The 27,781-nt window shown below is 37.0% G+C and overlaps 1 protein-coding gene across 2 annotated transcripts in view; it reads left to right on the forward strand.

Moving 5' to 3' along the window:
* Positions 1-19,522, forward strand: part of Dcc (DCC netrin 1 receptor) — a 1,059,673-nt gene extending 1,040,151 nt beyond the window's left edge. For both annotated transcript variants that reach the window (XM_034518676.2, XM_076912482.1), the window contains exons 28-29: positions 10,816-10,958; positions 15,022-19,522. In XM_034518676.2, the coding sequence (XP_034374567.1) occupies positions 10,816-10,958; positions 15,022-15,111 (233 nt within the window). In that variant the 3' untranslated portion in view covers positions 15,112-19,522. The remainder of the gene's footprint in view (positions 1-10,815; positions 10,959-15,021) is intronic.
* Positions 19,523-27,781: the final 8,259 nt, after the last annotated feature.

Consider the following 27,781-nt stretch of genomic DNA (forward strand, 5'->3'; position numbering starts at 1 on the left):
AGAGCACCACTCTGTGAGGAGTAACACCCTTGTTGGCATTTCCGGTGACCAAAGAGAGCAGAGAGCAGGAGTCTGTCACATTTATTCCTGTCCTTTCTTCTGACTGGCCCGGTGACTCACTTATGGTAGAGAGGCAAGACCCCTTGTCATCACATCCCCTGTTATGTTCTTCTATCGTGGAAGAGAAATAGGAATATTTGAAGAGAAAAAGCCTTTCCTTAGTAAAGGTATCCTATGAATGCTCATCAATCTTACAACGCAATCCATGCTGCTGTGTTGTGCAGTCAAATGCCTTGCAACCAATGCAAAAGCCTTCATGTTTGAAACTAGGCCACTGCTTATAAGGGACTCTTGTGCCTCTTGTTTACAAGCAGATATAGCTGCTTGCTTTCTCTTTGCAATATTTTGTGAACATAAAATAGTAAAGAATGAGAATATACCGTTTCCCATACATAGTTCACATTTCTTCCATGGTACTAAACCTTCTCTCATGTGAGATGTGCAGGAGAATTTATAATACCTTCATCATCCTCAGATGACATGAGCAGACTGATTACCTTAAAATATGTACATATCAGAATAATTTTCACATCAAAACCAAACAGTAAGAGGCCATTTCGGGTGCCACTTTAGCATAGGTGCGAGACAAAGGAGAATCAATTGTTCTTCAATCTTATTCAGAAAAAAAAAATGAAAGAATGGAAGCTAGAAATGGCTACAAGAAAAAAATAGGGAAGAATATTAAAGTTAAAGCTAAGATCAGACCCAGGATGCACTGCAGCCTCTGATCCACCCCAGGAGAGTCTGTGCAATGCATTCCTGCTGCAGTCTAGTTTGGCGATTCTCAACATAAAAAGTATAGTACTTGTGAGCAACTTCTGCAAGAAGATGCTAGCAGGAGGCTGCACCTGGCCGTCATATATTATGTACCTAATGAGCAAATGAAATGTTTAATAACTACACTGTGGAAATAAAGCTTAGAACAGTAAATGCCTGCTGAGGCTCTTCATCTTCCCTGGATGCACACTGCTGGCCCATAGCAAAGTTCCAATATCATTTGTATTTCCCTGCTTAGTGGGTCCTGCTGAGGAAACAACATTAAAACCAAAGCGGTGCTCACTTAATTAGTTGTATAACCATGTAAAAGCATTTATTTAACATAGCAGCTTCCGGTGTTGCACCAAGGGTCTCCTGAATTGCTTCTCCAGCATGCACCCCAGGCACAGAAAATTGTGCTATGGCTTCAACTGAAGCATTTGCAAATTGAAACATTTCAATTAGCCATGGATCATTTAGACTCATAGAAATTTAATACTGCATTATTTTACTTAACTTATAGTGTGAAGAATAAAAAGCAAAAATGTGCACAAGCGTTGTAGGTTCTTGTTAATGATTTTAGAAAAGAGTATGTTTTTATAAAGAACCAATTTAAGGGCAAATTGTTATCACTTATAAGTTAAGTTTTATTTGTTGATGAGAAATGCATATTAGAATATATTTTTAATCAATGTGTTATCTATTGTTTTCTAATTTGCTTTTATTTTTGTATTTTATTTACTGAGTCAATGCTTGTAGGCTAGAATGGCTTTGAATGGTCAGTAGTCTTCCTGCCTTAGTCACTTCTGTACTGGGATTACAGATATATGTCTGCCCCCATGCTTGTCACATTCTTTCTAAATCTCAAGGAGACACAAGTCATTAAATAGAAAGTTTAATTGAGAGGGCGTGGGTTTAGGAAGGAACCCTGGAAGAGTTAAAAACAGGGGAGTTAAAAGTCAAGTTAAACAAAATAAAATGTATTCACCAGCAAATGAAATAAAAGTAAAGTAAATTCTTAGAACACCAAATTATTAAAAAACAGAAATAAAATGAAATGCAGGCAAGATAGCTGAATTAGACTTCCATAACATTTTTATAGGTTATAATCTAAAGAACAGATTACTTGGCTTTGCTAGATATGAGGAAATCAAGAGTCAAAGAAATTAAGCTAACAGGATAATTAATGTTACTGTTTTGTATTATAGATACCTGTCCCTCAAAAGCCTGTTTTAACATCTTCCTCATTTGACTGTAGCACTAGTGGAAACTGATGGAACACATGAATGGTGGGACCTCTTCAAAGAATAATAGGTCAGTCTAGGTCATAGCCTGGCAAGGTATACTGAGCCCATTGCCTTCTTCCTGTCTCTATCCCATACTTTGTATCCTGTATGTCATGTGATAAGCACTTTCCTGCCATCCACTGCCACCATGATATACTGCTTCGATATAAGTTTGAAAACAGTAAAATCTAGTGACCCTGTACTAGACGCACAGTTTATTCAAAGCAAAGCAATAGGATAGATTAGAAATGTACTTTCAAGATTGACAATCAGCCACATGACCAAGAGTGCTCAAGGAATCCTGGCTCCTCTTTGGGTCTTTCTCTCATGGGGTTCAAGAAAAGGACATGTTAGTTTCTAACACCACATTTTTACATTAAAGTAACTCAGATCCAGTAGGGTTGTACAGTAGGTAGAAATGTCATCACACTTGCTTATTTGCATCTCAGTTCTATACATCAATGTTAGTGAAATGGCTATCATACATAACATTTTATTGAATGTGATCCTTAATGCTGGCTTCCCATGTTACTCTCTTGTATAGAAATGTTTGTCTTATGTGTTCTATACATTTTGTACAGATATATATGTAGTATCTACATAGGGGAGGCCATATTTGTATACCTCCCTGGCAGGCACAGTCCCTAGCAAGTCTAACCTGTAATATTCTCATGGGATAAATTGATTTGTTACATGTACAATCAAGGATTCCATTTGTCAATGTCATAATAGGAAATGGGAGCTATTTTTGTCAGTATGCAAAATCATAAATATTTAACAGAAACGCCAATAGCCTTAATTATTCTCCAAACTATATTGGTTAGCCTATGACCAGACATTACTTGTATCTAGTAGGAAGCTTCCAAGGATAGCTGAGAGGAAATGGCTCATACTTTGATAAGAACATCTGTTTCCTGGCTTCCAGAGAAACTTAATGGGCTGTGGTCTGCCACATGGAAAACTACCAGAGGTGCTAATTCAAGCTGAACTCTATTTTATATATATTACTTTATACATTTGTTGTCTCCACAGGGGCCAACCCAGCTTTGCCAAACTTCCTTTTGTTTGAGCCATCTTTGAAGTGAAACTTCTAAATTCATCCTATCAAGACAGATTATCAATGGCCAAGTCTAATGAGCAATTACCATTCACACTGCTCTGAACTCAGTGCATTGGAAACTATTTCCAGCCACATGACATTTGTGTTCATTTGTATTACTATAGCTCACAATTTTGTTTAGCATACCTACTAGTACCATCTTTGTATCAGGCATGATATCCCTTCTGCTATTTTATCTGACATACCTATTGTTTAAATTACTGGGGGATGCTCAGTGAATTTAAAGCACTCTGATCCTAAGACAGTCTGCACAGTATTGGTGATGGGGCTTGAAGACTTCACACGATTGCTGTAAGCCTTTTTGTAGACTTTTATTGTATGCTACACTGGAAAGAGGCTTAGTCAGAGGGTCTTCAATCTAGACACTTGTCAGCTAAGCTATTTTTATAGTTACAGAGGTAGAATGAGTTAAAGATTCCACTTGTTATGATGCTTTATATACTACTTAGAGTTACTGTTCTGGTGCTGTGCATGGAGCTTCTGCTCCTTTCCTTGAGTGAGGCCAAAATCCTATTAGAATTGTTTGTTCTTGCTATAGCTTCTAGCTATAGCCTGCTGGACCCCTGATGAAACAGAAAGGGACATTGTACTAGTGAGGCACATTGCTGTTTAACCTATCATACAAGGATTTTAGCGTGCTCAAAACCTACTTGAGGCTTTCTGCCTCAATCCCATAAAAAAAAAAACCTTATTTTCTATTAGATTATGCAGAAGATAGATTGCTTGGGCAAGATCAGGTTTGAAAATTCTCCAATATCCTAAGAGCCCTTAAAATGCCTATAGGACGTTTCCATTTACAGGACAGGTTATTATAGGATTTTGATAATACCATTTTCAGGAATCACACACATCTTACTGAATTATAATACTCAAGAGTATTATAGCAGTGGCGGGCCCTTGCTCCTTGTGAGGATTAATCTCTTCCCCCTAGATGAACCTGGATGCCCTTTAGATGCATCTCTATATCTGCAGAAAGACTCAGAGGTTAGCATTACATCATTTATGCAATGAGAGATGTTTTAAAGAGGGTGAACAGGATACCCAAGCAAGATCCTGGGCTGCCATTCCATACTAAATAGTACGGCTGCAATAACCATTCAGGAGTACTCTGAAGGTCCACTGGTGACCGTTCCATACAACTAACCTGACAGACATGTAGAGAAAGCCAGGCAGTGTTTACAAGGCATATACCAAAGCCTTCTCTACAGATGAAATCCTAGACATTGTAACATAGAAGAATGAGCTTCAGTTAAACAGCAGCAGTACATCAGAAGGTAAGGAGCAGCAGAACGGCTCTCTGTGAAATGTCTTTAGTTTAGGCAAACTCCCCAGGCTCCACTCACGAACGTGAATGCCAAAGGATTGCACTCCCGTTTCACTTCAAAATGGTACATGGCACAAGACTAGTTATTTTATATAAAGATATATGTTTGGTTTCTATGCGGTGGAAGATGGATTCAGAATGTTGCCCTTGGGGAAGGCCATGAGTAACTCGTAAGATACACAGTAAAGAATCAGTTATGACTTGCAGCCCCATAGATGACTAGGGATGCAAACTAGACAATCAAATCAAAAAGTAATTGCTCAGTGAACTTCAAATACTTTCGAAAAGGATAAAGTAAAGCTTGGTGAGCTTTTAGGAACTCAGACTTCTAGTGTCCGCCTTAAAATAGCTGAAGTTCAAAGCAGCAAATTTTAAGCCATACACATAGAAACAGAGCACAGGCACGGAGTTAGCACACACTCAGGAGAATGGGGTCAGCTTCCCAGAACAGAAGCTTTCATAGGAATCTCTGATTTTCAATATCTCCTGCTGCTAAAGAGTAGGTTTTTTTTTGTTTGCCTGTTGATTTTGTTTAATTCTTTGTGTGTTTCTCATCATACACCCCAGTCACATTTATCACCCCCACTTCCTCATATCATCTCTCCACACTGGCAGTCTCCTTCCCAATAGAAAACAAAATTAAATACATACACAAACAAACAAACAATAAATAAATAAACAAAGTAGGAAAAAGTATAGAAATCATCTCATCATGGAATCTGTAGTCTGTCGAAGTATGCCTCACAGTCAGCTCATCTTTATGGACAAATGTTCATTACAATGAGTCATTGGCCTGGTTTAAAGTTTGTGGCTTCTGTCACACCATCATTGGATCCTCCACCAGGACTCTTGGTTTTCCTGTTGTTGCTCTGTGTTGTGGAGATCACAGTGGGATGAGCCCTTTCAGAGTTCACAGATGATGTAGATTTTGGGGTTGGCCAACTCAAGGCCATGGATCTCTACCTAGGTGATAAATGAGCTATTTTTCCTGCCTGCTCTCCCATACCCTAGCCTCCAGGGAAGAATTCTCTAGCACTGCTTTGACTAGGCCACAAGATGCCAAAATTGGCAGGAAACAGGGGCAGCTCTTCTGCTCTCACATCCTTGGAGCTGGCTCACCCATGACTTCACCATCCGGATCAGCTCCACTGTGTTTCCCTGGATGGCCTCCTGTGCTCATGCACTTGAGGACAGCTTGCTTGAGTGCCCTCCACCAGGGCCAGTTCTACCATGCTTCCTAGGCGAGTTGAAGGGCTGGCTCTGGCTCTCTCGAGTGCTGTAATCTCTGGTTTCTCTTCAGACCATATGAATTGTTTGCCTTTTACTTAAAAGTAGTTTTGATGTCAATATTGTATAATTGGTTGTTAGTAAATACCTCCTGGGAAATTGTCCATAAAGATATATATCTTTAATTTTTCCTTATTATATGGAAAGAAAAAGCATGCAAAGCCACTGATAGCATCTGTCAAAGTTTGTCAATAAGCTGGGAAAGTGCTTGAATTCTTTGCTTATATGAATTTTGTGAAGATTAGTTCTATCCCTGTGTCTTGGTTTCTAAGGACCTCGGGTTCCTTTTAGCAAAACTAAAGAGAAGGTCAGATGGAATTCAGGCCCTAAGATGTCCCAGAGTTCTGAACATTTGTGAAACTGTGGTAGTTTTTCAGAAAAGGAAGTCTGTTGAGAGTTACACACTCCCTGTGGTCTGGATCCAAGTTTTCTTAGATCCCTTGTGTAAAGCTCACTTTGTATTGTTATTACATAAGAGTTATGCATTCTGAAAGAATGAATAATTGTCACCTTATCACTAGAGAAAAACACTTATCATAATGATCGTTCTTTTTTAATGAGTATAAATAAAGTAGTCTCTAGGCACACCTGTGTTTTAGTATAATATATTAATATGGCAAATGGTATTTAATACATCAAGCATCTGGCCATGTGTTAGATAGAAAATGTATCTAAGAGTGTCTCTATAGCAATAATGGTAAGCCATTCCTAAGCATCACATTTTTTCCACATACAAAGTTTCCAAAAATGTACTAAGATAAATATTAAGGATGATAAGAATGATGATCTGCTAAATTCTAAAAGACTATTTATTATGTATGTTTCTTCTTGCAAAAAAAATCTGGCACTGCTACAATTTCCTCTGTGATAAGCTAAACCCTTCCATTTCTCTGATGGACAGATTTACATTTTCTTTACAAATACCTACATTAAAGAGAATTGATATCCAGTGTGTTCTGGGTATACTCTATGTGTCTAGTAAAGTTCACAGATTTAAATTTTCCTTAAATCACCTGGAAAACCTTAAAAAAAATAGGAGTAAATCTCATGTTCTTACCATCTCAGAAGCCTGGATGACAGACAGACAAATAGGTACAACTAAGTACATAGAAAGAAAGCAGAGTCATCAGGACGCATGAGCTGTACCAAGGTATCAAGACATAAAAAGTGCCCTAATGGTGAAGGTACTGCTTTTGTAGGAATAAAAGCTAAACCGGAATTTACCCAGACCCTGGAAACATTTTTAGGAGAATAAATGACTACAGCTCAGAGAATGTAGCTCAAAGCAGGAATTCAACAGATGCATTCATTCTCAACTTCAACAGTAGTCTGGTTTTGAACTATTAATTTGACTTGGCTTTTTATTTGTTCTGCTTTTTGTTTGTCTGTTTTATGTTTGGATAGCAGAGTCCTTAGGTCTTCTGTGTATGAACCTGGAAAGACAGAGTAGGGTACATGTTGCTTGAGACAGGCCCATGCTATATAGCCAGGTTAGCTTTGAACATACAAATCTCTCTTACTTCAGTCTTCAACTTGCTTGGATGAGAGTAATGCATACTACCATACCATGGTTATTTTGTGAAGTTTTAACAATAAAAACTCTTTTGTCAAGTGTGTATCTCCATTTAAATATTTTTATTAGTATCCATATTTTATAAATCTGTCTATTTATATCAGGGCTATGAATTGAACCAAAAGCCCCGTGTTTACTAGGCAGCTAATCAAACCATAACGGATGTCTCCAGCCAAATAATGTAAAATATTGATACAAATTAGATGTGAGTATCACATGAAAATCCAATTGACAATTTAGATAACAGGCTCTTAATGGCTCCATTTATAAATAAGATCATGCTAAGAATATCATTATTAGCATGTAGTCACAGGCTAAAGAGTAAAAAAGATAAATGCAATTTGCCTATGCTTTGTTCATATCTTATGAAGACAAGCTAACACTACAAACTCTGAAAAATGGAAATTTGACTATCATTTGATTGGAGAATAATGGTAGTAAAACTTAATTATAGATGATAAATCCAAAATGACTATGTCTACTATTTAAATTTTTGAATAGTGGATTTGTTTTATCCCAGCAACTTACCTCTTCTTATTAAGGACTAATTCAAGTTGCAACTTTTGTTGTTGTTGTTGTGTGAGTGTGTGGTATGTATATAACAGTGCAGGCACACCTGCCATAAGAGCATGATTGTGGAGGCCAGAGACAATTTTCTGAAGTTGATTCACTAATAGACACATACACATGTATGCACATGTGCACATATGCACATGTGTACACACACTCACACATATCATAGTTTCTGGGGATGTAACTCAAGTAATCAGGCTTTCACAGAAGGCAATTTTTCTTGCTAAGACATTTCATCAGCCCTCAAATTGTATATTTTTATAGGATGTCCACATTTAAGATTATGTATCTTTATATGATAGGCTATAACAGAAGAAATATGTTATGAAGATTATGACAACTTTATGCTTATATTTAAGAAACATTGTAACAGCAATAGGTGGAGTCAATGCTGAAGTTCATTCATTGAACTAACAACTCACTTACATCATACACAAGGGAAAACATTCAATCCTCAAGCTAAATATAGGTATTGAACTCCATTAAGATCCATTTGCATGGTTTTCTGAAAACACTTGTCTGGAAAGAATAAAACAATTTATGAGTCAAGAAACTTTCATTTATCCAGGGCAATCATATTTGGGAGAATCGTTTGCCTAAATGTAGAAGTTTGAGGTTACTTGATTTTCTCCAGTCTTTACAACATCACATGAAAACTCAGAAAATGATATTTAGGATTATTTTACTAAGGGAAAATCAATAACTCAGCCTTTATAGGATTTGTGTGTGCATATGTGTGTGTGTGTGTGTGTGTGTGTGTGTGTATCTGTGTGTGTGAATGTGAAGGCCAGAGGAGAATGTCAGATATCATTCACAATCGGATATAGTCTATCTTCTCTGTTTTAAAGGAGATTTCTCACTAGCCTGAAGCTTGCTTACTGAGTAAGCTAGGCTAACTGGACAGGGGGCCACACACTGACTCTGCCTCACCAACACTGAAACTGCAAGTGCATGCTAAATCTACCATACGTTTTACATGTGTTCCTGGGCTCAGACTCAGGATTTCATGATTCAAATGTAAGTTCATTATAGACTGAGCAATCTCCCCAGACATCAACAAATTTCAATCTGTAATCTCAGTTAATCCTTACAACTCACTATTATAGTTACCATTTTCCAGATTAACAAACCAGGAAAGGGTCAGAAAATCAAGAGATTGCATAACTAGGGATAGCTGAGTGTGCAGGATATCTGTGTCTCATTACACATTTTGATCCCTGGTGACTGGTAATCAAAAAGATATTGAGAAAGAATTGTATGTTTGTTTAGGTCATGACAGAGGAAAAATAGATTCATATTAAAATTTAGAAGATTTTTGACTTTTTAGACTGTTTACATTGTTTCATATAAACAAATAATCGTTTTTTTCTAACCACCGATGCTTTAATACTCTTAGTGCATTAGTGCAGGTATGTTTATTGAAGTAGGAGTCTGATTCAAAGACTATAGTACCCCACTAAGAGCAGTAGATGAAGAACCAAAGTGTAATTACTTTTGATAGAATATAGTGGAGGCAAATTTTTATTCCTTCTTTTGAAAATTTTTGTATAGGTTTTCTTTTTAGTTTTTGAAATTATAAATACATCATTTTCTCCTTTCTCCTTCCTCCCTCCAACCCTTCCCATGTACCCCCTTTGATGGATATATATGTGTTTATGTGTTTGTGTGTGAGTGTGTGCATTTGTGCACATATGTGTTGACACATGCTTGTTGACATGTGTCCTAAATGTATAAATGTAACCTGCTTAGTCTGTATCATGTAGTTTATATGTATATATTTTCAAGGATAACTATTTACTATTGGATAAACATTTGGTGTGCTCTTCCTCCCCCGCCCCCATGAGGAGCGAGAGGACATTCCTCCTACTCTCAGCATTGTTTAGTTGCCTGTAGTTCTTCATGTGAGGCGGAGGTCTCATGAGCTTGGTCTCTTCCACATTAGCATGGCTGTTGCTGTTGTCCTTGTTCAGGGATTATGTTGACCGGCAGCCATGTTGGCAAAACTTCACGGGTGTAGCTTCCCTGACACTCTATAATACTTTTGTGTTAGAGCTCTTGGTTTCAATGCTCAGTAGACATGACTCTCTAGTCCTGTGAGATGTGCTGGCCAATACAATAAATCCTTATAAATATTTATCGCAAGTTAACCAAAATGAAGCAGAAATATTGCTCTATGATAAGCAGAGTTTTTAAAGTATATTCCAAAACAATTAATGTAGGTAAAAACAATTAATTCTTTTTGTAGTACATAAAAAAATGTCATTCAACAGATTTCATATTTTTGCATGTTTTTGATGAATATTACAATTAGTTTATTCTAATCAGGACAAAATTGATTCAGTTTTGTTCAAAAGATAATAATAAAATACTTGCAGTTTATCCACGCATGAATTTTTACTGAAGTATCTAATATTTCCTTAAAGAGCAAGCAAGTATTTCTTATAGGCTCACGTGTCTTTGTCTCGTATACAATTTAGAACTTACTTATGAGTTATTGTACAGGCCTTTGCAGCCTGAACCAGAGGCTTCGTGGACAATGAGCTCATGTGATACTCTGTAGGTTGTGAGGAGAAGTAAGGAGCTCCCTGCCTGATTTGGAGTCCACTTGAAGTTAGTTATGACTCATGGAGCTTCATTCAGCAAGGCCTTCTCACAATCTGTCTTCGATTCAGGAGAAATAAAATGGCTGCATTCTGAGTGTCAGAATCAATTGCCACAGATAGAATGAGTGACGTGCTAAAGTCAAGGGCAGCCTGCTGCATTTAGTCTACACAGCAGAGATTGTTCTTTGAATGTTTTATGCATTTCTTTCATCACCCTGTGTTTTCTATTCCAGGACCCACCCTTCCCAAGACTCATGTTAAAACAGCCTCCCTTGGGCTGGCCGGAAAGGCAAGGTCCCCTTTGCTTCCTGTGTCTGTGCCAACAGCCCCTGAAGTATCTGAGGAGAGTCACAAGCCAACAGAGGATCCAGCCAGTGTAAGAAGCTTTGATCACAATTACACTGTTCAATAGGATCTAAGGCAGTCAGCACTCATCAGTATATGGGGACATTGTTCTTACACCTTGCTTATGCTTGACTGTGAAGAGAAAAAAAGTACATATACCTAGAGTTTAAATTAAAGATATATTTATACTTAAAGGCAACCTTATATAAAAAATTTTAACTAATCTATGAATTTATATAATCATATATACCTATATATGTGTGTGTATCCATAAATGTGTGTGCATACATGCACACACACACCCTGTGATTACTATGAAATATCTTGAAATCTTGTAGATAAAACTATGTGTTCATTATTTAACTAATATTTGACTGAAAGCTATATTCTAAGAGATTTTTTTGAAGTCATCATTGCTTCTAAAATCATAAAATACCATGTGCACATGTACACACATGTGTATGTGTGCATGCACACACACATACACAGACATTTCAGAAGAAGATACAAAATGAAGAAATGAAAAGGGTGTTTGAGAAAAGAAAAATTGCAGAGATGAGGGATATTAGGAAGAGAATTATTCAAGCTTAAAGGGAGTGGGGCAAAGAAGTGAAGAGGTAGAGAAAGCTCTAATCCAAACAAAGCTGCCTGGAAACATCTGAAAACCTCCAGTATTCCAACCCAAGATAGACAATCAAGAGGCCTGTATAACACAGTCATATGAAGAGGGCAGTGTTTCAGGTGTTATGCAGGTAATGGGGGCCAGAGGACTGAAGAGTGGAGAAGGTAAGGCGACGGTTAGACAAAACTAATCTTATATGAACAAGCATTTGGAATTAACACTGGTGTGTAAGCTAACTAAAAGTACATTATGAAAATAAGAAAGCCGCCTTTAATCCCAGCACTTGGGAGGCAGAGGCAGGCGGATTTCTGAGTTCGAGGCCAGCCTGGTCTACAGAGTGAGTTCCAGGACAGCCAGGGCTACACAGAGAAACCCTGTCTCAAAAAACAACAACAAAAAACAAACAAACAAACAAAAAACAAAAACCAAAAAAAAAATGAAAATAAGAAGAAAGGTTTATTAGTAAAGGAAGGGAGATTTTTCTGTTCTAAGGGGAAAAAGAAAAAACCTTTGCAATTAAAAGTGTACTATGACATACTGAAATGAGGCAACCTACAGGCAGAGAATTGGAATGTTGCTGTCCTTCTGAGTAATGTTCAAGAGGAAACATTTCCTATCATTTTTAGAATTAACATATCAGATATCTTGACTATCAAGAAATGCAAAGAGAAAAACATGAAAAAAAAAGGTTATATTTCTATCTTATTAACTTGGTGGGTTTTTTTTCAAGCATGGATTGTGGAATAAAATTTGCTGCTATCTACTAATTTCTGTAATCTCATGCACTAATAACTACACCAAGTTTCCAAATGTTACAATGATAAAATTTTAGTAATAACCAAGGCTAAAAGCAGCAGCTATATTCAGTCCTTGATAAGTCTATGAAACTATCGATTTTCTTGGCTAAAATTATTTCCATCAGAAATTTGATTGTCAAAAAGAAAAGATTATTTTGTTTAAATAACAAATATACATTTTTCATGACTTCTTAAAAATTTAAACATAACCAAACATTTGGAACCATGATAACAACATAAATACCAAGTATTATAACAACATAATATAAGTACCAAGTAATATAACAACATAAAAACCAAGGAAATAGGTAATGTGTATCTTTTTCTAAATATTCAGCAGAAGGACATTACATGCTTAAACACACCTTGTACAAGATTAAAATTTCAAGACACTTACTGCTCTCTTGTCAGAATACAACTATTTATTTCAATATGTGTCTAGTCACATGATTTGTGGCCATATCTAAAATTAGGTTAAGATACTAAATTTACAAAGTGCTTCTTATCTGAGAAGTTCTGATTCTAATGTCAAATGGCCTGATTTACACTGAAGGTTGACCTAAAATTAGGTTAAGATACTAAATTTACAAAGTGCTTCTTATCTGAGAAGTTCTGATTCTAATGTCAAATGGCCTGATTTACACTGGTTGAATAGCCAAAGCAAGGTACAGAGCATTAAAAGCAGTAAGAAATGTGCATGAAAAAAAAAGCAGAAACTGGACACATGTAGATCAACAGCTTCCTATATAGTAATAATGTGACCCCCTGTATAAATTTTAAATATTCTAGGTGCCATATTAAAAGCATAAAAATTAATAAAATTTAATTTAATTCTGTCTTATGTTTAATCCAATTTTTCCAAAATATTGACATCTGGTAAATATAAAGCAAATGTCAATAAGATATTTTTCTTCTGTTTTCCAATTATGCATTCAGAAGTAGGTATGTGTCTCATATATGAAATACATTTGATTTTAGACTAATGGTTTTTCAGGAATTTAATAGCTGCATTCAGATAAACAACTCAGACCAACAAAACATCAAACCTGAAAATGGTTGACTAAGGACCAGTAAGTATGGTAGCGCCAAAGGCAGAAGCTGATAAAGCTCTGAGTTTGAGGCCAACTTAGCCCACATTGAGAGTTCAAAGCCATTCTGGAGTACATAGTGAGACACTTCCTTAAAAAGAAAAAGGAGGAAAAAAAGAGAAGGAAAAAAAAAAGGAATCATGAAATGATGGTTAGACAAAAGTGACTGACCAAATAATCATTTCCCAATTTCACTTACTTTATACAAGACAGTGTGTTGAGGCAATGGGTTACTTTTAATTTTTGGTCAGGTCTGAGTGGTATATGACCAAATGACTCATTAACATGTTCATAACTCTAAAAAACGCTCATGACTTGGTGACATGTGACCATGTATCTTGTATATTCTTCTGTGGATGACAAGTTTTCTGAGGATCCTGTAGAACAAATTCTTCTGAAGGTCTCTTGGTATGATGGACATTGACTTAGCAGGATTGAGGGCTCTCTGACCATGATATTAAGTAATGCATATTGGCTATATAGAGTCCAAATCATGATTTGGAACATTGTTTCAATCATATAACTAATTAAAAGGGATGGTTGAAAATAATCCAGAATTTCATTCATGCCAATATTTATTAAAACAAACTATATTTAAGAAAGGGGAAAGGGAGATAATTATTACTTATTGATTATTTACCACCATACAGCACTGAAGTATTGGACATATTCCCATTTGACAAATAAAAGACTAACAAAAAACAGCAAGCATATAAATGTTTAAATCATTTCTTTATTAAATTAAAACTTCTAAAACCAGCAAATGAATATATTACATAAGTAGAATAATTAGAAATCCTGGAACTCACAAATAAGATCAAGCAAGGGACTGACAGTAAACAAAATGTGATCCATTCAGTAAGAGTTGTGCAAGTAAGCCTCTTAGTTTACACAGAATTTATATCACACTGCAAGCATTCCTTCACACCTATGCCAAACACTCTGGCTTTGGACACAAACTTTGTTTCCACTCACAAGCTAAAGTTATAATCTACACATTTCTTATCAGTCAAGAGATCATCAAGTTTCCATGCAAAACTTAAATTCTTTGTCATGTTATTAAAAAATACTGATGATGTTGATCTTTAAATACTCTTTAGATACCTATTTATAGACAGCTTGTCAAAATGAAAAGGAACTACTGTATTAATATGAATCACAGGTCAGACATTGTAACATACAGGAAGCATGTCACAGGATGCTTAGAAAAAACTATAAAATAGGGATCATTACCATTTCACAAACAAGTAAAACTAAATATCAGAGAAATTTCTTAACTTGTTCATTACTTCAAAGCTAGCCATTAGAAGAATATGACTTAAAATAGTATATTTTTAACAGTGAAGATTTTTTTCCCCTATTAAAGGTATAGAATACAGGGAAGCAGTATTCAATAGTTTACTGGTAGCTCATTTTCTATTACTTGTTCATTCAGTTAAAATATTCTGAGAGCTACTCTACCTATTGGTCCCTATGTCAAACTCAAGAATCATAAGTGACCCAACTTACTGCCAGATACTAAGTGGATCCTTCATGGAGGAAGCCTACCAAGACCTCATCCTGACTCTGTTTTCATTCTCTCTCCAGGTATATGAACAGGATGACTTGAGTGAACAAATGGCAAGTTTGGAAGGGCTAATGAAGCAACTCAACGCCATCACAGGCTCTGCATTTTGACACGCATTGCCAAAATGTTAAGATCTTCTGGGAACTTTACAGCATACCAATTATCCATAAACAGCACACCTGTGTCCAAAAACTCTAACCAGTGTACAGGTCAACCATCCGGACCATTCAGTTAAGGAACAACTGAAGCACTTCAGAAGAAATCAGCATCCCATCCTAAATGGACATGAGGAATTATACAACGGTGATCATGAGGTCCCGAAGATGCATCTTCACTGCAAAGTCAAGACTGAAGCTGCTAGCATAGTTCTGGGTCTTTGTCACTGCAGTGACCATGGTGTCATAATGAATGCCTACATTTTCTTTCAGTGAGACCTTTCATTTTCTATGTAGGTCTAGTCTCACAAGTGCATTATTTCAGCCTGTACCATGCCATTGCAAATCAATACAAACTCATTATTTTTTTTTCAACTACACAGCATCCATGGTAACTCTTCCACTCCATATCACCAAAGGATTGGATGTTTTCCTGACAGCGTAAAAAGTAAATAAGTAAATAATCAAAAGGCAGTGAATGCTTGTGTATAGCTCAATCATTCCATCCCACACAAGTGGCAGATGTTAGTGAGTGGGTATAAACTTTTCCCCAATTTTAGCAAGTATTTGTTAATCCATCCTTGATTAACGTTTATGTCTAGCGTGTAGAAACTTAAAAAAATCCTCAACTGTTGGCATCCTGCCAGCAACAACACCTTTCTAGAAGGAGAATACAATATGCAATCTTCTCAGACACATGGTGATTGTGTACTTGAGCTTGTCGTAGGACATTTTTCGATTTCAGTGGCTTCTATGCCATTCCACACTGTGATGGCCTGTCTGAGTTTCACTAAGGCTTCTTCTTTAGGAGTTTGGCCAGAGAAACTCCACCATCCTCCATCCCCAACCATTCCCCTACTTCTCCTGGGCAAGTAGCCTTAAGTAAAATGGCCAACTCCATGTGTCATATATCCTGTGTCCCCAAGATCCCTCTGTGGAGATAGTAGACTTCCTGAGAGCAAGCTCAAAAGAAAGAAAAGGAGCATGAATAACCATATCCCAGAGCACCTTTTCATGAGTTGATTTCACTTCCACCAATAATATCTTCATTGAGCTGTGCCAGACATTGACAGATGTTGAACACAGGTTCTGTTGGCAAGGCAACCTTCCATCCCATGCCTAAGACAGAGTCAGGGAGGAGAGAGGAATGGACGTCACTTCACATCTACACATCATAACTCCTGTAGGTATTTTTCAAAGCAGCATCTTAAACTGTGGACTAGAATTTTAAACTTCTATTGCCATGTATCTACAGCTTGAAACTAGCTGAATATAAGAACATTCTGTGCATTCCCTTTTAGTCCACGAATTTTCAGCTGTATTTGGAGTTAATCCCTATTTATGCAGCTGAGTCGCCAAAAGGGAACTAGTTTGCATATTTATCAGTTAGGTGACTTGAAAACGCGATGAGAGTTTCAGCTGAATTATTTCTTTCAGCTCTGCCTTTGATTTCAAGCTTGAGTAGGTCATAATTTTAAAAGAGCATGGCAAGGATAGAATCTTTACAACCTAATAGCTCCTTTTATTAGGTGGGTAATTATATATGAATCCCTGAATGAAATATTTTGAGCAAAATGGCACTGTAACAGAAATAATAATTCAGATTATTTTTTTACAGTTTTATGTCGGGAAGGAAATCTGATGTCAAAGAGAGGGCTTGTTCAAATGGTTCATTAGAAAGACTGGTCCATTTGCAAAATGTTTCCTTCAACAAGAGTGCTTGTTCGATGTACTCAGATTTTTTTTTTCTGGAAGTACTTTCAAAGAACTATGTGATGTTATTCAATGGGACAGAATGCTTTGGTTGGATATTTGGGCACTGAGGTAGACAACTATGGACTGACCTGAAATAAAGCATTTCTTAACATAGCAATGAATACTTTAAAAATAATCCACTGCTTCAAACTGGAAAATGTTTATTAAACTCTCAGAATATATGCCCCTGTCTAGTATTGGAAAAAAAAAAAAAAAAAGGAAGAAGAACCACTTTTCAGAGACATTTGATATCCATGAGAGTCAACTCAAGTTTCTGGTTGGCGTGTGCTACAAACCTCAAATTTCAAATTTCAGGGAATGAGTTATAATGAAAGCTATTCTGTAAATTCTAGTTAAAGAGTCAAGACAACCAGAATTTTTACAAAACTCGGGAGTTTTTTGGCCTATTGGTGATGTCAGGAAATGTAGTCTTTAAAGGTTGTTGAAAGTATGCTATCCATTTTCAATCAGCTATATTTCTTTCACACTCCTTGAAATTTTCAGTAAACAAATATAATAGTTTCTTTTAGCAGCTGGCAATTCTCATATGTTATATCGTCATGCCTTGAATATACAGTGGAACCATGAGACTAATTACATTAAGTCAGTGTTTTTAACATACAGTTAGTTCAACACGACTTCTGCAGAGCTCTTGTTCTCATAATCTTTCTAGTGATTCACATGTACAAGGTAAAATTACCCAGCATTCCAGGTGACAAGTGAATTCCTGGGTCTGTGACTGGTGTGAGGCAGCTTGACTTACTCTAGCTTCTGTGTCTAGCTCATTCCGTACAGCACCCTTTAAACTTATAAATCTCTTTGAGTCCCACAGGGCAAAGCCGAATAGGCAGCCAGCATCTCTGCCACCAGGAATCCTTTCTCTGGGAATGGGAAAAAACACCAAACTTGGCAGGAGGACTCAGGATTTTATACACTGTGCTGAAATGCAAAGCAAGAGCGGGCTTTTAAGAACTTTGCTATTTTTTTTTTCATTTCATTTCAATAAGAGAGTAATTTTCATTCCTCCAGAAGTTTCTGCATTTGTTTAAACTGACAAAAATAAAGAGGGCTCGGAATATATTCAAAACATTTGTATAATGCTCTAGTCAAAAGTTTATTTCTTAGTGCTTATAGCTGCCTCCATATAATAGAGCCATAATCTTCTAGAATATTTAAATAATGCAGCTTTACATTTGGCTATTATTAAATACGTACTCAGTTCAACAATTCAGAAATAAAAAAAGTCAAACCAATGATATAAGAATCAGACTTATTTAGGGCTTTCTTTTAGAGATTGGATGTAATAGTACTTTGGGTTTCTTCAAAATAAAGATTGCTAAAAATGAGGCATGTGCTTCATGCTCGTCATAGGTGACATTTATTCTTATAAATGTCTTATATATTTATCTTGGAAAGCATAGGTCTTTCCAAGATACCCTTGGAGTTTGTTCTCGGAAATGACTGTTGAAACTTCCCTCTTCTTCGGAGCCCTTTCCTAACTTTGTTTAAATAAACATCTTAAAGTCACCTACAAATGGAGCACTGTCTCCAACATGGTGAATGCCCTGTGAGTTAGACAAAAAGATATTTCTTAGGAGGCTTCCTATCATTTTACACAAAGTCTTAACCCAAGCTCTGGGTTTTGGAGGCTTTGGAAATGCTTATTTCGAGTCAGCAAGGCAAAGGAAGATGGAAAACTCCCAAATCTCGGGCAAATTTAAAGAAATAAAAACAATGTGAACTTCAAAAAGATGTAGAACAATAATATAGAATCTGTATATTCTCCCTTTCTTATCTAGTTCCCTTCATGCAACCACAGGCTATCTACAAGGCTAAAATTTAGTATCATGGCCTCATATACCTGGGTATATCTCCCAGGTATAAGAGCCCAAGGCACTGTAAATCCCCAGAAACCACCACACGCTCAAATACAAGTGTCCTTTTCCAAACTCCAACTCAAAGCATCATTCTCTTCATAATCTGTATGCATCTAGTGATTTTCAAGAAGTCATTTAAATATTACTCAGACAAGTTTTGTCCTTTAGTATTTTAAAAGTCATTTGGATACTTGAGGAAAAAAAATCACAGATAGGTGTTTTGTGTGATACCCCATCACACAGAACACATGTGTCCCCATGCCCCAGTCTACCTTGTTAGTCAAATAACTGCTTCCAAAAAGATTTGATTTGTAAAAGGAAATGCTATATTTCTTGTCAATGAGATTAGATAGGAGACAATGCCATGCCCATATCAGCAAATGAACGTAACTTTTGATCTGATCCACCTCTTCTGCCATTGGATAACTCTTCACTGGGAAGACTTTCAGCAACACGGCACCACTCTGAAGGGTGTTTTTCTCTTGCTCTCAGCTTTGTGCTTTACCATCTTATGATTTTTATTTTTTTTTTATTTTTTTTTTTTTGGTTGATAGGAGAGCAACAGCAAAACTGCAAGAAATAACAAACACAGAGGCATGGGCCAAGGGATCTCACTGTGTGTTCGATGTGTATTTTCAGATGCAAGAAAGGAATGTTGGAGAGGAGGAAAAGTGTGTTTTTTATTATTGTAGGGTAAACCTGACGATTCTGAACTTTGTGAATTGTCAGCTTGTTTGGGGGAAGGGTGGGTGGGTATGAGGGGTACTTTTTATAAGTAATATTTAATTTATTATTTAGAAGTGGCTTCTTTTTGGATAATTTATGATACAAAGGGAGATATGGTTGGAATCTAGGCATGGCTGTTAAAGCTGCAGTGTTTTGTATCTCAGAAGGGACCACGCTAGAAGTAGACTGTCCTGTGCTGAGCGTGATGAAACATCCAAGCCAGGCAAAGCCTTCACTAAAATTCCACCATCTCCACCTTCTCCCTATCTGAGGGTTTCAAAGAAGATAACACCAAACCTAAAATAACTCGGATAGCAGTTTGCAAACCAGTGCTATTCATTCTCTCAAAGGGCTTTGCAACTCAAACTCTTAGTGTGATAGTGATGTGCTTATTTGGTAGAAATGGGTATACTACAGCTTTAATAGCCTTAGTGGAAAGAGAAACTTTTTGTTGTTACAAAACACTTTTTTCATAGAAAGGTGTTTTGAGCCTACAAAGAGTCTCTTGGAATTGTCAGACTCTAGCATTGTTAACCAAATTAGAGTAGTGATTGCAATATTTAAGTGTAAACGTTGTTCTATGAGAAAGGAAGCTTGCTTACAGTTTAAAACACGATGACTGTTTCTACACACGAACTTGTATACTACTACACAAGGAAACGGGGGTTTTGTAATCACTGTAGAACAGTCTCCTATTCATTTTTTATAGAAATGTTATTCCAATGGTGCATTTTTTTGTTTAATAAATAAAGTTTTGATACAAAATTCTTTATTCACTTTATTCCTAGTAAGTGACTATTCTTCTCCAACACCCAGCTAAAATCAGCTCCAGCTGGTCTGTACCTAGGCTCAGAATATCTACAATCGAGCTTTTATTCATTTGTGGAAGTATGTTGTCCGTACTTTGTCATATCTTATTACATTCTTATACATTTTTCTGCACACTCCCAGTTTGTATTCAATTATGGCTGCTAATATCTACACCGTTTTATTGCAACCCTGTTCCAGGCTGCCAGAACTTGATTTACACTTTTGCATGGGAAAAACAGAAAACTCAGATTCCACCTTCCATATGGCAACTAAATAGTTCAAGTGCTTTACCCAGAGATCAGCAATTCTCAACCAGTGGCTCACGACCCGGAAAAGCTCACATATTAGATATCCTGGATAACAGATATTTCACATGAGGATTTATAACAGGAACAAAATTACGGTTATGAAGTAGCCACAAAATAATTTCATGGTTGTGGGTCAGCACAACACGAGGAACTGTATTAAAGCGTCGGATCATTAGGAAGGTTGAGAACCACCACTCTATAAGCAGAGACAGAAGAAGTCTCAAATGACTTTTTCACAGACCCATGTTGGGCTCCAGGTTTCACAAACCAAACACCAATCTCAGTCAGACAGGGATAGTTTACTGAGCATATGCCTCAGGACTGATTGGCACGAGACTCAGGCTAGATTTGGCAACTGAACTGTGACACTGAGTTAAGATCCTATAAGGTTTTTAAGCCTAAAATCTACAAACTCTTGAGCTGAGTTATTCGACCAATCAGGATTTAGGGACAAAGGCATTTCTGTAGGAACATGTCTTTGTTGTACATTTATCCTGCTCCCATTGGTTGGGATATTCAATGATGGCAGGGGACTTTCCTTATTTAATATTCATGCCTTTGCTCACCAACCAGGGTATCACTTACTCAGTACATGTGTATGTCTTTCTGTCAAGTAGGATGTCAGTTCCCAGGGAGGTCTTGGCAAATAAAACATTACTCGACTACTACCCCAAATGCAAGTCTTATTTTAAATAATTTTTTGTATCTCTTATGATGGGGTCCATTGAAGGGGCAGCATATAAAAGTGAATCCCAGAAAAGCTTACGTACAGGTGCAGGGTGCTGCTGGATGGTTGGTTCGGTCCAAGCTTATTGTGAGTAACTATACAAAGCAGTTCTTCTGACTTCTAACATGATTTATTTCCAAAGTCACAGAATAGAACAGAATACGTAATCAACTTAGTATTAGAAAGCTTCCTAATAACAGCAGAAACGTATGAGAAAGTTTTCTTATTACGGCAGGCTAGCCAGGTAGCAGTTACCTAGGCCTTAACAGTTCACACTACTGAGACTGTGTCCATGCTTAGCTTTTCTCCCTTTCTCCCCATCACAACTGTCCTTGTGCCCTATAATGCTTTCAACTGGAGGCATTTGTGATAAAGCAACATCACACACATCTTCATGATAGGGCTTGTTTTTAATGAATTCATTCACAACAAAATCACCCTAAATCAATGAAGTATATTTCCCATGTCTTAATATTCCTTTTTAAGACAAAACAAAAACATGAGGACCCATATGTCTTTCATAATATAAAATTATGAATATCAAAAAATTATTAAACATTATATTAAGGCGCTCTAAAGGGACAGAATTTATAAGACATGTGTAGTGTGTGTGTGTGTGTGTGTGTGTGTGTGTGTGTGTGTGTGTGTGTATGCATGGGTTTTATTAGAATAGCTTATGGAGTAAGATCTGGGCAGTCCAACAATAGCTATCTCACACCAAAGAGGCTGAGGTGCTCTAAAGGAACAGAATTTATAAGAGATGTGTTTGTGTGTATACTTACCTGTCTACCAAGATGGACATCAAAACAGTCTCTGGCACTGGATTCCTGGAGTGCCTCTGGTCTTCAGCCCACATTCATTCTAATATTGGAGAATGAATTCTGCAACCACAGGATAGATGAACCTGTCAGTGAGAGTGAAGGCAAGTATGCAAGAGGCAAAAGTTTCTTTTGGCATGTCCTTTTGCCTGCTCTGCTACCAGAGGTGCTGCCTGCATTTGGGAAGGAATTTTAGCCTTGAATCTGATCAAGACAGTCCCTCACTAGAGAGTCAATTGATTTGCATTTAGTTGATTGCTGATCCATTCACATTGCAAACTAAGATTATCCACCACATGTCTACCCTTGTCAGCTTGACTTCCAAGCACATATCCAAAAGAAAATGAGACGGTTCATCAGTTTACCTATCAAGAAATCATTATCTCACATACAGCCATAAATGCATGCATATATATATATATATATATATATATATATATATATATATATATATTAGGATGGGTGACAAAATCCCTTAAAGAATGGTTTATTTTTTAGTGTTTAATAAGTTAAATATAATATCGGTTCCATGTATTTAACCATTGAAATTATCTCAAAGGACATTACAATGCATTGTAAAGAAATGAAGGGGAAGAAAACACAAATATCTGCCTAATGGATGTGTATATGGGCACAAAAGTGTTTTTAGAAAAATAGGACAGGACAGAAAAAGTCATGTCAATTTTGAAACTTGTCATGTGACCTTAGCTGTTATTTACCTTCTTGTACTACCCATTCTGTATTACTTCTACTCTTAGCAAAAAAAAAAAAAAAAAAAAAAAAAAAGAAAGAAAGAAAAAAAAAGAAAAAAGAAAAAAAAGAAAAATTCCTCTCATAGTTTCATCACTGGAGGTTGTAAGACATTTGTCATCCTGGCAGAAATACAAGCCCACTCAATTCAAAACTTCTCTGCCATCAGAGAGTGGAATAATGGGAAGATGAATCACTGACTTCCTAGAGGGTCACTAGAGGTGATAGTGGCTGGCACCATTCCCACTGCTACCCCTTGATTCTTGGACCTATGGGGCATGGCTGTATGAGAGACAGCCATATTGTGGATGCTGATTCAAAGCGTATACAGCCTTTTGTCTCTCCATGCTCCAGACTGCTGCTGCTTAAATGCTTCTGCAACTGTATCCTTAAATAGCCACCCCACCATTCTGAGAAGCTGGCTGCTTCAAGGTGGTGTGGAACATACTAAGGCCAGTAGATTCTATACTACGGGCACACTACTGTACCTTTGGGCTATGAAGTGAGTTCTTTGATAAGAAGTGATGCTGTGTGGAATACCACGACGAAGGATAAGATGTTTGTTTGTTTGTTTGTTTGTTGACAGTTGTTTGGGCAGAAAATGAAATTTATAACCAAACTAAGTGTCAGTTCCAGTAATTATACAGTGCTGCCCTTTCTGTAATGGAAGTGTCTTGATGTAGTCAACATAAAAGTTACTCATTGTCTTCTTACACCATGAATTGGTGTCTGAACAGGGCTCAGTGTTGGTGTCTACTCCTGGCAAATACAGCACCCAACAGCAGACCTATCCATGTCATTATTGTTATGTTATTAAGTCCATGCATAAGCCCTCTTCCATCTCTGCCACCATGGCCACTTTGTTCATTGGCCCATTAGACAAAGATTAGAAAGGCTAGAGAAAGAGCTTGCCTGCAAACAGTTTTGATCACCCTATCCATTTGACTATTGAATTCCTCCTTGGCTTCTGCTTATTTTGATAAGCATTCAAATGGGGCACATGTATCTTCCTGCCCTCTGCAGACATCAGTTTAGACACTGGGATCTCCTGGCCTGGAGAGGGGAGAGATGGGGGCAGGGCACAGGATAGGACTCTGGTGTGGCTTTAAAGTCTGAGGGTCTCTGGAGTTCTAGCTCTCTATATTGAAATGCTAATGATAATTTTTTCAAAATTCTAAAAACTTTCTTGCTCTTTCTGAGGGTAAAAAGCTTCCGGTTTAGATGATTAACACCTGTAACCTAACAGCAGAGGATTAAGTAATGTGGCCTTTTTCCTATCTCAACAGGACCTGCGCGGCTACAACTTTCAGCCTGCTAGTCAGAAGTCGCAGGAAGAAAAAGGGACACTTTGAAAAGTGATTATAGTATTTATTTCTAAGTGGTAAAAAGATTGCTAGGAAAGTCATCTAAGAAAAAGGGGGAAAGACTGAATGGAAAAAAAAAAAAGGGGATAAGGGAAAATTTTTTTCTCATCTCTTTGTCCTCAGTACAACTTTCAGAATATATGATAACATGCTTAAAAGTTCATCACAAGTTCACACATAAAAGCAAATCATAAATTGAAACGGAAGTTAACAACAGAGAACGTTTGCATGCATATCCATTAGGAGTAATTATCTGGTTAAACATCCATCCCCTGTCACAACATAGACGTCTTCCCAGATGGCTGTCAATTTCCCAAACATGATCCAAATCTCTAACCATTTAGTATATCCCTGTGGAAATATTGTGAGGTTTTGCTGTTTCACCCCAGTTCCAGGTAGCTCTATGGGCTTCCTGCGTGCCTCTTGTTCCTGCCATCATGCCATCTATGACTGTCATATGTCTCTGCATCTGCCATTCACAGCACATTCAGTTTGTCTCTTAGGTTCAGGCCAGCTACAATCCAGAGCTGCTGCTGTGCTTGTTGTTTGTTCTCTGGTACAGGTATCTCCAAAATGCCAGGGTCTCTGCAGCTGGGCTTCAACTTCACCAACAGGCTCTCTTGGAGATTCTAACCTCACAGCATGGTACCAAGCCTCAACTTCCCTCCATGACCTGGAACCTTGACAGCAACTTAGGCTGTGCCTCAGTAATGCCATCTCCAGGCCTGTCTTTAAGAACTCTAGCCCTGAAGTACCTGAGTACCAAGCCTGAGATGCTCTCCATGATTGCTTCATGCCCTTAAAACCAGTACCGCCTGGCTGACTCTTAGACAGTATCAAGTTGAACTTCCATCTGTGGACTCTCTGCATCATAGCTTTCATGTGCTGACACTGAGGATACTCTGGGAAGATTTTTATCTCAAAGGTTCTGCTCTCTGTTAATCATGATTGATTCTTCCACCCCAGCTGTCCAGAACAACAATTTCTTAATTCAAAATATCAAACAGCCCTGATATAATCTTTAAAGGAGGCCATGGAGGAGGGCTGATTCCTGGCTTGCTTCTCATGGCTTTTTTCAGTCTGCCTTTGAGTAGAATCCAGGACCAATGGCCTAGTAGTGGCATGGTACACCATGAACTTGGTATCAGTCAAGAAAATGTACCATAGGCTTTCCCACAGGCAATACTGGGAAGAGAATCTCTTGTTCACTGGGGCTTCCTTTTCTCAAATAACTCTTACTTGTGTCAAGCCAAAAGACATAAAACTAGGAAGCATTCCCATCATGATGAGATTCTAGCCCTTTGAAACCATAAGTCAAAATGAACTCATTGTTAACTTCCTGGTGGCTGTTTTGTTCAGAGAAAAATAGTTTATGATTAATGTGTAATCAGTTTGAAAATAAAGTAACATGCTAATTAAATTTTTGTTAAATATTTTGACCAAGCAAAAAGGATTCTCTAATTATTTGCTGCAAGGGTCTTACAGTCCTTCTCATTTTTTTCAACACACTATTTCATTAAAAATGTGATTTAGAAATCTGCAAGGAATTGGTAAGCCCAGTTCACCTGAGCTAGGAATGTCAATGGGATTAATCACTGTGTTAAGATATGTGGCACTTCCTAAATAAGAGACATATTACTGTCTGATTTTGCAATGCCATTTCTCCGTATTTGTCTAAAGAACTGAAAATAAAGACTTCACAGACATTTGGAAGCCTGAACCTCCCACATGTTTTCAGGAACATTTTTCATAACAACAAAAATGTAAAAGAATCTCAAATGTCTATAGAATGCCAAAAGGGAAATGTGAAGTACATTCATAGATTGGAAGATCTTTTATCTGTTTTAAAACATAATAAAATATTTTCACATGTTTTAATGTGAATAAACCTTTATATTTTGTGCTTAGTAAAATAAACCAACCCTCAACTACAAATGCTATGTGATTACACTGATATCAGATGCACAGAGAAATAAAATTCAGAAACAGAATAAAGAGTGGTTGTCAGTGACTGCAGGTAAGGGGCAAAGAGTAGAGTTTGCTTGAGAGCTGTAGATGTTCAGTTCTAGTAGATTAAAAATATTTTGGGAATGGATATGATGAAGGTGGAACAACAGAAATGTAGATACATTTAATATTAATAAGCCACTCACATCAGAATGGTTGACACGGTAAATCCTATGTTACATATAGCTTACCCACAATTTAATATCTCCAAATAAAATTTTGAAGCCAAATTCTATATGCTAATAACATAATAGTCCCTAAGACTACTTATGTTCAGTATTACATCTATTATATGAAAGGCACTTAGTATGCAATGGTAAACAGAAGGGGAGTATAAATCACCACCTTTCAGTCATATAGGGATCACTTTATAGTCATTTTATGTAATCATCTTTAACAAAATAAAGTTCTGTCACAGAAGTCTATAAGAGATGATTATTTCCAATGGAAATGGGTTATTTTTAAAAAGTTAAATTATTTTCTGGTGCTTGGTCTAGGAAAGGGAAACTTAAAGAATAAATTACTTTACTGTAGACATTTTGAAGGAAGGATTTACAGAATGGCAAGGAATACTCTCCAGGACATTGGTTTTAAACTATGTACAAACCATAGTGTATATTCATATGAATATAGGAGTATATACACATAAACACATATGTACATTTATACATACATGCATACATACACATGCATACACAAACATATATATGTTTTTCTCAGAATACATACGTATATGTATATAAAATAGTATGAAAAGTATATAAATTTTATTTATATATATATATATAATTTGAGAAAATAATCAAATAGGTCTATACAAAATAAGAACCTTCAAAAGACCTGCCTTGTCTCTTGCATAAAAAATTTTTTTCCACAGCGTGTGTGTGTGTGTGTGTGTGTGTGTGTATTTATTTTGATGTGTTTTTTAAGTTGTTCACTATACTTAAAATTCTGCTGAATATACATCCTGTCATTTTTCTTCCTCATTTTTATCATTGTTACACATGATGCTTTTCTCTAAATGCTCTTTCTATTCTTTCACGTGGACTGTAACTCATTAAAATACAGAACATTAGCTGTTTAAATTGTGAGACACATATGTAGCCCTAGCAGGCCTAGAACTCACTACATAGCCAAGGCTGACCTGGAACTTCAGATCTTTCTGCTTCATCTTTCCAAGTAATGGGTTAACTGGTGTGTCAGGCAGGCATCACAGCTGCTTCTTATTGTTCTATTTCAATCTGTTCCCTTAGAAAAATATTTTTATTTCTTATTTTATTTATTTACATCTCAAATGTTATCCCCCTTCCCAGTTTCCCCTCCACAAACTGCATATACCCTTCCCTGACCGCCCTGCTTCTAGGAGGGTACTTACCCACCCACCCACACACTCATTTCCACTTCAGAGCCCCAGTATTCCCCTACACAGGATCATTGAGCCTCCACAGGACCAAGGAGCTCCCCTCCCATTAATGCCAGATAA

This window comes from Arvicanthis niloticus, chromosome 14 (genome assembly GCF_011762505.2).
Source record: "Arvicanthis niloticus isolate mArvNil1 chromosome 14, mArvNil1.pat.X, whole genome shotgun sequence".
Lineage (NCBI taxonomy): Eukaryota > Metazoa > Chordata > Mammalia > Rodentia > Muridae > Arvicanthis > Arvicanthis niloticus.